The 11,693-nt window shown below is 35.5% G+C and overlaps 1 protein-coding gene across 1 annotated transcript; it reads right to left on the bottom strand.

Annotated features, from left to right (window-relative positions):
* Positions 1-359: 359 nt before the first annotated feature.
* Positions 360-11,656, bottom strand: LOC137406310 (DNA replication complex GINS protein PSF3-like). The gene is made up of 3 exons (XM_068092868.1): positions 11,530-11,656; positions 4,102-4,379; positions 360-977 (listed from the first exon to the last, which is right to left on the bottom strand). Exons 1-3 carry the CDS (start codon positions 11,615-11,617, stop codon positions 747-749), a joined length of 597 nt encoding a protein of 198 aa, XP_067948969.1. The 5' UTR covers positions 11,618-11,656; the 3' UTR covers positions 360-746.
* Between the last annotated feature and the right edge of the window lie 37 nt (positions 11,657-11,693).

Genomic DNA, 11,693 nt, shown 5'->3' with positions numbered 1-11,693 from the left:
ATCAGCGGTGGCTAGTAGGAGCTACTTACGTTATATTGAATAATCATAACAGGCGTTACATAGATCATTATCCAGCGTTTTCCATTCTATTGGCACTATGATGCGTGAACTTATTAGTTGAGTGAACTACCATGAATAGAGAGCTAGGGGTGACCAGTCAAACGCTTCGGTGGTATGAAGGAAGCACGAATGGAAATGCTGTGAGTAGCAAGAAAATGTCTCGCAATATTTGCTCAACATGACATTGATATAACCCCCTTGTCCCATACGCACTAATTAAAGCTTGGGCTAAGTCAATATTGACTGAATTGTCCTGATAATACAAGAGTACCAGCCTATTAAGGCAAGAGCGATTGGGGTGCAGTGATATATCATATATTTAACATCTACGCCAAACACAAGCGAATATCAAAACCAAACGAATTCAGTGCCAGTCAAATAGGGACATGTTGAGTGTTACAGCATCATTTAAATTTTATTCGGCAAGCTGAAATCACTTTAAAGAAAAAAAACCAAAGGTTGCATTCATATAGATCTCCTTGGCTGATAAATTTTCCAATGACCTAACGTAAAAAACTATATTCTATCATGTCTGTAGCTGGGCTATAAAGAAGAGATACATGAATTGGTACTGGCAGTCTGTATATTTGCTTCCAGATATTTGATCTTACCATTCTTATGCATAATAAAAAATCTCAACTAACCAAAGCTGAAGGTATAAAACTAGAAAAAGAGCAGTTTTCTGATCAGTGGTCTGACGCGTCTCTCTTGCGCTTTCCGTGTCTCTGGACAACATGGGAGGTAGCTATTCGTTCCGATTCATGTGCCTCCCAGTCCATAATATGTGAGAGACTCTCCTGTCCCTTTTCAAACAGGAACCTCTCTACATTGTCAAACTTAACGATGCATGCAGCTTTTTCTTTGTAGGACGCATTCTGAGCCGCATCCATTATCCCTTTGAACCGCCCTTTGTACAACTGAAATAGGCATGCAAGGTTTCACAGTTTTTTGTACAAGTTAATAAACATTTTAAAATTGCTCAAAAATATTTGTACTCAAATGGATAGGGCTAAACGAGTACTGTATGTAACTTTAGCCCCTATATCGTGCTGATATGTCAGCTACATTGCATCAACGAATAATGCACAAAATTACTTCTTGGCACAAGCTGCCGAAAAGGGATATTTATTAGCCATACTAGCCGAAGAATGTCCATCGTTGCACGGGTATTAAAAACAGCTTATAAACAGTTGCACATGTAGGTGACATAGTTACCTGCTACTGGCCATTAGCCTGGCACATTGCCAACGACTAATTTGAGTATGCTACTATCCACATTGCTAAACTTACCAAAATGAGCTGTGAGAGCAAGCTTTAATCACGCTGTGTATCGCAAAATGCTATGCCTAATTTAACTGAGATAACGGCTCATATCAAATGAGAATACAATTCATCTCGCATAGCCTAATTGGTATTTGCCTGGTGAATGGGAAGCTTTGAAGTAAAATCCAGAATGAAACGGATATTTTATTCCTAAATTTTAATAGCTATAGCTGGACAAACAGAAACGCACATAAACATGAAGTTGGAGACCTAATGCAGAGACAACATTTTAGGATCAATAAAAATGACTACAGATATTTTTTCAATAAGTATATTCAATCAAAACATCTGTTAGGTGCATCTCTTCTTTTTTTTGATGAGGCCTGTGAAAGCGCTGCCACAAGATCTGATTTATTTTGTTCCATATTAATGAAAATGTGCGCATTTCCCTTTTGGATAATCAACGAATTGGATTGAATGCCTAGCTATAGAAAATCATTTGTGTGTACTTAGTTTTACGCCTTGGACCAGTTTTGCAAGAACATGTGTCAAAACAATAGTTATGACTAGGAAATCACAAAAAGAATTGTGGTAAACGTATCCTTAAACCATAACTGTCACGAACAACTTTTATCGTATTTACTAGGTAAATCAGACACGCTGATTCCGATTTTGTACTTAATATTAAGATTAGTCCACTAACTTTCAGAGTAATGAAGGCGTTTTTACAGCGTTTTAATATCGGTCTCAAAAACAACACGATCGGCACAACAAGCTCCCCCCATAAATACGTGACGTAACCTAGCTTTTTAGAAACAGAAGTTACGCAGGGATGTTTAGACCGATTTAGAATAATAGAGATGGGTTTTTAAAATCCATTAACATCTAAATTCAGCCTTAAAAATAATCTCAGTCTTTTCTGAAAGGTAGATAAGCTATTTAGCATTGCATATTTAAAAAAGCACGATAACAACGCTTGCTTGTGATAAAACTGCGCTTTTTGAGCTCATTTTTCTCGGCGTTCAGCCCATTTAAACATCATGCAACAAGCTACGAGCAATTTTAAATAGTTTATATACCTTTCATAACAAACTAAAATTATTTTACAAGCTGGATTTAGATAATAATAGGTTTTAAGACACCCATCTCTATTATTCTAAATCGGTCTAAACATTCCTAACTTCCGTTCCTAAAAAAGCTAGGTTTCGTCACATATTTATGGGCGGAGCTTGTAATGCCGATTGTGTTGTTTTCGAAACGGGTATTGAAACGCTTTAAAAAAGCCTAAATGACTTTGAAGGTTAGTGGACCAATCTTTATTTTGAGTGCAAAATCGGAATCAGCTGATTTACCTAGAATATACGATAAAAGTTGTACTTGACAGTTATGGTTTAATTTTCATCTTATGAATTTTAAGGTAGCAATTCGCCATGTTTTCAAATTACATTAGGCGCTAGCAATTCAAAGTTTGTCCATTTTATTTTCTTGAAGTTCAGATCAAGTGAACAGAGAAAAGAAATTGTCTATTCATGACAAATAACACAGCATAACTGCATAGACTGCAAGAGCTTGCTAAGAGTAAGCAACTCCTTCCAGAAACTACTACTTCAGTGAAACTAGGTCTTGCTATTAAGGATAATTAAAAATCAGTAAAAATTTAATCTTTACAACCTTATAAATCTATAACATAAATATTCACTATACAGTGTAATTACGTATAGCCGGTGAGTAATGAGGTAAAAAAGCGAGTTTATATCCAACTTCAAACAAAACCTAAAAATCAATAGAATAAACGGTATCAAGGCACAGTATCGAATATTAACGAGGTATAGAAAACTGAAACACCTTTTGGTTCAGCAAGTGTATATAATAGGCTAATAATTCAATTTAATGATCGCATCATCAAAACAAACTTTGTTGAAACTTTGTATTCAGCATATATATACATGTATATATAGGTATAATATTTAGAAATGCCCGTGTTACTTTAATAGCGGGATATTAGAAAGTTATATAAAAAATATGTGCAAAATATAAGGCCCATTATTAATTCAAAGGTTCTACAAAAAGCACGAAGTAAATTCTCATGAAGCTTGCCTTGCAAATCACCTAATATCATTCTTCCTGGGCACAAAAAATTAGTTCAATTGCTGAGAAGCTGAAACAATACTGAGGAATGGCCTTGATTCATATTTATTATCATCTAGCCTTGATTGAAGAGCACTCTGGTGCCTGACTTTTGAATCCAAATAAGTTTGGGCTCTCTTTATTGACTAATTTAAAAAATCAGCCATTCATTCGTTTCCATTCCATTCTGGTCTCCTTTGGAAGGAGACCAGAAAAATTATGGAATGAGTCCTTCCATAATTTTTTATACTGTATTATTTTATAAAAAAAATCAAGTCATTTGGGTGAATCACCGAAACATTACATCAAGTTAAAAAATTACTATACATGTATAGTAAAAGTACAAACATAATATATTTGTATACCGTTTATATACTAGCCATTTCACTTTACTATATATTATATAGTAATATAAAATGAATAGTGAGCGATACAATGATAAACGCAATGATACTATGGACAATATAAAATAAAATTTTGATGACCCATAAAGTGTGTTCACAGTCAAGTTGCTTTAATCTTCGGTGTAGTATGACTAGTTGTCAGTTACTTTGCGAACAACTTTTGAAACCACATGAATAAAAGATACTTGTAAAGCGGATGCTGTCTTGTCCTTGCACTGGACTGGGTCTATAAGACAAAGATGTATACCTGTAAAGCGGATGCTGTGATGTCCTTGCACTGTACTGGGTCTATAAGTGGCATCTTCATGGCGAGATTATAGAAGTTTGGACCGAGAGACTGAAGATCAACAACCTGTGGTTCAGCCTTGTACATTTCTCTGTATGACTCTCTATATGGTTTGGGCAAACCGACAGTTACTACCTTATTCTTCTCGTCATTCTTTAACTTCTGTGCAAGCCAGAAGGGTAACTCTAGCTTAGCACCCTTTTTCAGATCAACATCGTCTGTGCTTGGGTCAAGGTGGCCTAGGATGAAATGGCAAAATGAATTTATCAGATCAGGGAAGTTGTATAGTCAAAGCCAGCCTGCTATTTAACATTTTTTTAAGTGATGATGACGATGAGGATCTAGCTCAATCGATCTCCATGGCGATCATTCAGACGGGTACCGCGCATCAAATGTCGCTCATCGCTTCCTGATGCTTAGTAAAATCAATTTATCATAGATCATACTTGTTATTTTTCCTCATAATGTTGACAGATGAAGCTATAGAAGAACAGCTAGCATGAATGAAAAAGACGGGCGAGAACAAGAGGTTGTGTAATGGTATGCACAACATTGTGTAGAGAAAAAGATCCCATCTTTTTAATATGTAGACTATAGTGAATCTTAAAATGCAAGTCTTCACTGTTATAGATCACGATTAAATAGGGAGGTTGGAAACCGGAGGAGACAATTTCAATACAATCAAACGATAACTATACAACTTTTTCCATATAATCGATAAAGTTTGAGAGGTAACTTTGACTAGATTTCAATTTAGCTCATGCATTGTTTTTGTAAACACTGTGGTTAGCAGAACAGGATTCAAGCTAGTAAAGGACTTTTAAATGATCAATTGCTGACTTGGACAGCGCTTCTGTGATTGGAAAGTGATAGTATGCTGACACCGTATTTGGCAGCAAACCCTCAGATAACTTGTAATAAACTGCTTAGAATTACTGATGTTTTGATGCCCGACAGCCCAGAAACAGGAGAAGACAATATAATGGTTTGAACCTTCATCTCAAATACAGTTGAGATTAGATAAAACAAGATGTAACCTTTGTCCACTAATGAGCACGCTGTTTATGCCTGCACGGGCTATGTAGGTTTATGTTTTAACAAGTTGAGGGTGGAGTTAAAGTTGTCCAGAGATCAAAGTTAGCCAATTGTCTTATTAATCAGGGTCACAGGCTATGTCAATGATAAAATGGAGCAAAGGGTATCCTAGATATTTACTACTTGTAATAAGAAAAACAAGATAAGAATACGATAGAGTCAGATGTCTTGAGGGGCTAACGACACGAGTTACTCGAACATTCTAAAAAGTAACGAAGCAAAAATCAAATGTTATGTTGTTCAAAATAAAAGTAAGTTATAATAACGGTTATTATTATAGTAAAGATTTAGACTAGCTCAAGTTACTCAAATTCATCGGGTAAAGAAACTTTGCCAATTAAAAATGACTTTTTTTGCGATGTTGCTAAAAGCTATGTACTAAAAGTGGTTTTACAAGCCTTTCCATGACTAGTGAATAATCGTTTTTTATAAGAAGTTAGTTACCGATTGCAGAAAGACTTTGTGAGAAGTATTCTGCACCAAAATTGACAACTGCAAAATATGTATTACTGCAAAATATTGACAACAAAGAAATCTAATTTAATCTAAAAGAATCATTCTCACAAACGCTGGGCATTCAACTAGTCTATATATATAAATCTCAGTGTTTGTGTGTCTGTGATTCTGTGTGTCCAGCTATAACTATTAAAGTCTCATGAAAATTGCAACCGCATGTTTATAAATCAATCATCTAACTACAAGTCTACGAAGGCTCTTACGGTTCCATAACTCTCACTATTACTGTATTAGAGTACTATCGCTTTTATCATATACTGTACACCCTTTTCCCGATTTCACACGCTAAATGACGTATTAATTGATACATTGCGCTTAGGGGTTACGATGCTCCTGTTATAAAAATTTTTTGCGCATAACCCTATAAAACATGATGCTTTTTCGTCCTCACCATATTAGAGCAAATTAGTTTTCCGCCATACGATATCAACAAAAACTTTTCTCAGAATAAAAATTTGACGATTGTTGTGCTGATAATGACGAAATAACGATTTTAATTGGGTTTTCTCAGTTTATATTAAATGTATCATTACAAGATTATCTGTTTCGTAGTTTACATACTTGCTATTTATTACACATCAACATTTATTGGCTCTCCTAATTTATTTCAACTGCTCTGAAGACTTTTTTCCAGCTACACTACGTTTTCCTTGATTCTGATTATAACACATTAATTCATAGGGATTTCTCGGCGCTTATCGTACTTTCAACAATCATTAAATACCCCAAAAATATTTTTCTTTTTTTACAGCTTTTACGTTTTTTATTTCAATTAAAACTAAATCTTCAATCAGTTCTATTTAAAACATATTTGTTTGTATGAATATTTTCTATTTTCAATTTAAAGTTTATTTTAATATCGATATAGTATATTAACATGCACAATTTCCTTTCCTCAACAGAAGAATATTGAGTTTGTTACGCAAACTTTCTCAAAAGTTCATTACAATGCTCGCTTTGTGTATTAACTTATACATATTTCCTTCCAACCAAATTAGTAATCCGTGATTAATTTCACGTTTTATAACAAACATCTGTAAGATTACTATAAGATTATCTGTAAGATTTGCTGCACTATCGTGTAAGACTATAAGTATCAGTTATTCGTCACTCTCTTATATTTACATTCTTTTATTACATTTATAAACTTATTATAACTTTAGAAGTTTATAACATAAGTTTTTAAAGTTTGATTCATGATCATTTCAGATTTGCGTTTTTTTTATCATAATTTGAATATCATGTTTTAAGTTTGAACATAACCTATTCATTTTCCTACCATTGTTGTTATTATTTAGTTTCCAATATTTATTATTAATATTAATTTTCCATCTAACCAATTTTTCCGGACATTGTTCTAATAAAATTTCAACTACAAAAGACTACCATATTCTGTAATATTTTTTATTTAAAATTAATCTGTTAAATACATGTATTCTCACAAGTTACATATAATCTAATACCTCCAAAAAGAACCGGCAATCATTCACCTCTTGGGTAGTGGGGTAATAACACACGCCTACAAATATTCAAATCTATAAAAAACAGCTTCATATAAAAGTTAAAATACTTAATGATGTATGTGTTGAATAAAAATAAATTTTCAGTGCAAAGACTTTTTCATTACCCGGGCAACGCCGGACTTTCATCTAATTCTACTATGAGACCGTAGTCCATGACCTCTCACATAGTTATTGTTAGAGATCTTGATCTCTTAAACTGTATCCAAAGATCTACGTGTCATATAGCCTATCCAAATGAGATTATTTAGCCAGACCAAAAATTGAACGATACTTGACGGTATTAAACAAGAAGTGAAACTACTGGCATAGATGCATAGACTTGCAGATCTGCAAGTCTATTGAATCTATATTATATATAAATCTCAAAGTCTGCCATCATCAGTCGTTCAGCTATAGCGATTAGTATCTAGCAACGACAAATCTGTACCGCAGAAGATTTGATCTCGGAACCTCCCATTCACCAGGCGATAACCTAACCAATTAAACTACACGAGATGCAATGGATTCATTGGGGATATGAGTCGTTATCTGGGTAAAAATACGCACAGCACTCTGCATTACGCAAAGTCACGAAAGCTTGCTCTCTCAGCTCCTTTTAGTAAGTTTAACATTACGGATAGTAGCTAACTCAAATTGTTCATTGACCATGTGCCAGGCTAATGATAAGTGGCAGGCAACTACCTTACCTGCGCCGTTTATAAACTGCTTTCTAATACCCGTGCAATGCCGGGCATTCGGAGATTCTATATATATGTATATATCTACAAATCTCAAAAGTCTGTCGTTTGGTCTGTCCAGCTATAGATATTAAGATCTAGGAATGAAAGATCTGGACTTGATCTCGGAACCTCCCATTAACCATTCAATAACCTAACCAATTGAGCTACACGACAAGCAATAGTACTCTGCATTATGCAACGTCACTAAGCTTACAAGGCCCTTCTAAGTAGGTTTACCAATACTGATTGTAGCATACTCAAACTAGTCATTGGCAATGTGGCAGGCTAATGGCAAGCAACTACATTACTTGCCATTGTTTATAAGCTGTTTTTAATACCTGTGCATTGCCGGACATTCATCTAGTCAATCATAGAATGAGGATAAACTAGGCATTCAGATGACAGAAACAGGAAACCAGCAAGCAAACAAGCAAATCAATGAAAAAAATGAAATATGCCAAGAGCAGAAGCCTTCTAAGAAAAACCAATGAAAGCGACTGCGATAACTTTTTGCCTCAGAAAATCTGAAATGTAAGACTAAATTGTGTCATCAAAGAGATAATTTGAGAATTGGTTCCTACCCCAGATAATACCGACCTCACAACAAGGGTCAACAGCTCAAGATAGGTGCTTGCGAATATTAAGTATACCATCCCAGTGGCCCATATACAGCCGAAACCCTTGGCTTATACGAGTCTCTGTAGGCCGCTACTCAGGTAAGCAGACTGCTTATAGTATATTGCTGACAAATCCACTACCAAGGCGATTGAACACGCTCACAATCAGGACTTTATAAAAGACATCAAAGGGAAACATGGCATAACCAATGCTCTCACAAATCTTCACATCAATAAGCTCCAAAACGGAGAAAAACAATTACAGAACCTCCTTTCAGATGAGATTTATACGCAGAGGCGACAAACATCAATACCACTTATCTGCATGAAAAAAGTTAGACCAATAAAAAATAACTGTCGGAACCCAGACTCCACACAAAGGTCAATCAACATCTGTCTATGCCTCAATCTTAGCTACAACAGCTTCTTACCAAAGTCCATAAAAACCAGACGACTGGTTCCCATAACCATGCAATCGAAAACTAGCCGCAAGCTGCTTTATTCTCAAAAACATTAAACCCTCTAAAGCAAGTGAAGCATTTTCATATTTGCCGCTGAAGTATTTTTCCAAAATGAGCCATCTGAGCTCTTTGAGGTAAGGTATCTACTCAATCCGCTTATTGATTGACAAGTCATAATGGCCGTATTTACAATATTGTTAAATCCTTACACCCTTACAAACTAAACCGAGTGTGTAAGCTGACATTGACGTAAATTTAATTTTGAAAGCAGCGGTTTTGTTATAGTTACACGTGCTTCTATCTATATCTACACTAAATAATCACATTCGCATCTAAGAGGCATTATAGTGATGTGCCAAAATTTTTTCCAAAAGCTTTACAAAAAAATATATCGTATATAAAAAGAGACCACTTAGGTCAAGATTACCTAATGTCGTTTGGTGTTCAATAAAACAATGTTTTTTTTAACATCTGCTGTTATATGTCCCTCTGTGGCACGAAATCTAATATAATGTGATGTTTTTAATTTTGTAGTTAACAATCCCTCTACAATTTTCATCCTTCCGTGATTTATTTTATTTAAAAAGTTGACATCGGCAGTCCTTCGTCGATCTTGTAGAAAAGGCCAGCAATACTTGGACAAAATGTCAGTAATTTCCGAGTATTTTGTAAAATTATACATCCAGCGGAAAGCTTTTCTATTTATACTTTCTAGTTTTTTGATATTTTTAATGAGGTAAGGGGACCAAACAGTAGAGGAGTATTAAAAATGGGTCTGCAAATAGACAAAAATTGCTTTTCTTTTTCATTTGTCTAGGTCTTGTGGCATAGCAACACTGTCCTCAGGGCTCTCAACAGAACGAAACAACAGCGTGTCATCAGCAAAAAGCTTCAATCTTAAGTTTTGCACTACATTTGACATGCCATTTATGTAAATAAGGAACAAAATTGGACCCAGCACTGAACCCTGGGACACACATTAACTCAAATATGTAGAGATGAATTGCAACCATTAACACCTATGAAATGTGATCGCCCCCTGAGCCAATTAGAAATTCACTCTACCAAATGTTTATGGACTCCACGCTTAGATAACGTATAGACTAGTTTTTATGGGGGACTACATCATAGGCTTTGGAAAAGTCTAATACAACCATATCAGTTTGAATCGTATCATCAAAATTATTTACAACCCCGAGACCATGGACAACAGCTGCGACTCACACCCCTTTTAGCCCTAAATCCATACTGACAGTCAGTAAGCAGTTGCTCTCTGTCAATGTTTTCGTAAATATCATGTGCAAAAATATGCTCAGTGACTTTTGAAAAGATGAATGTCAATGATATCAGTCGGTAATTTAGCGGCAACGATCTATCACCCTTACCCTTGTAAATCGGTACAACATTAGCCACCTTTCAATCACCAGGTTTCCAATCACCTTGACCTGTTGTTTTAAAACAGTTCATAATGCTGGTTATAACTACACGTATGTAGAGAACCGCGAATCACAAAAAAGCTGGTGAGATGTCATCAGGTGCTTTTCCTAAGATCAAGTGCCTGCAAGAGTTTCCTGACTCCCTGTTTGGATACTACAAGTGATCCAGTTTAAGTTGTTATCTGGTGCATGTTATCGGGAGATATAATGCTATTGTCATCAGTAAACACAGATGTAAAGGCCTTTGCGAAACACTCGAACGAGTCATTTGGTGTATCATCAGCACTACCCTTCAACACTATTGTCACCAGTTTTGTGGGATATAAATGCAAATAAGGGCCTAGAGTTATCAATTGCGAGCTCTCCGCGATCATGCCTGTTGATGAATTGATTGTAGTCATTGTTAACTTGTGTCTTACACAATTCAGTCTGGGCCTTGAGACTTGCGCATCGCATCGGTTGCATGAGCACAGTATACTCGATAGAGACTGTTTTGCTTTTGTATGCCCCTTATGGTGTTTATCTGTACCAAGTGTTTTTTTTCCGACGTCCAACCCCATATGTCGGATTACATCCTTCGATCATACTGAGAAATCTTGATCTGAACTCTGTCCCAACAGATTCTGCTGATTTGGTATGTAATGCTAAGTGCTTAGTATCTGTTCTCAGTTTACGACTAGATGCATAAATATCTGACAAAGACGTTTTTCAAATTTCTAGCAATGTTTTGGTACCTTAGCACTGCCTTTATGTACGATACAGACAGGTACCATAATGCCACATAATTGACTTTAACTGAAGATACGACCATGTCGAGAGTATTGCCAAGTATATCAGTAAAATAATCAATTACTTGATTTTCGTCATTAACTTTTATAAAGTCTAAAACGTGCTTGTGCACGCTGTACTCGTTATTTGATGTCAATGTACGTGAGATAAATATATATCAGCTTGATATAATTTGAAGTAAACAATATTTGAGCCACTAATTTTCAAATAATTCTTTGCACTCAATTACTCACCTAATCCTTTGATGTTCATCTCAAGGACACAACTGAGTGTCTCTCCAGTGGTAAGGATGTCATCAAGGTCTAGATAATGAAAATTCATGTTCGCTATGGTCTATTCAATATTGGCGCGTTTGACGTTTTACCACATCCGGTGATGAAAATTAGGCTGAGGTCTA

This window comes from Watersipora subatra, chromosome 1 (assembly GCF_963576615.1).
Source record: "Watersipora subatra chromosome 1, tzWatSuba1.1, whole genome shotgun sequence".
NCBI lineage: Eukaryota > Metazoa > Bryozoa > Gymnolaemata > Cheilostomatida > Watersiporidae > Watersipora > Watersipora subatra.
The sequence above is the reverse complement of the archived record's forward strand: the minus strand, read 5'-3'. Positions and strand labels throughout refer to the sequence as shown.

What these genes read in the sequence shown, in the direction of transcription:
- LOC137406310 (XM_068092868.1), bottom strand. Translation starts at nt 11,617, where the DNA reads ATGAATTTTCATTATCTAGACCTTGATGACATCCTTACCACTGGAGAG. An exon ending in GATGAACATCAAAGGATTAG is followed by an intron (nt 4,380 to 11,529) that starts GTGAGTAATTGA and finishes ATTTCATCCTAG; the next exon opens with GCCACCTTGACCCAAGCACA. An exon ending in TCACAGCATCCGCTTTACAG is followed by an intron (nt 978 to 4,101) that starts GTATACATCTTT and finishes TGCCTATTTCAG; the next exon opens with TTGTACAAAGGGCGGTTCAA.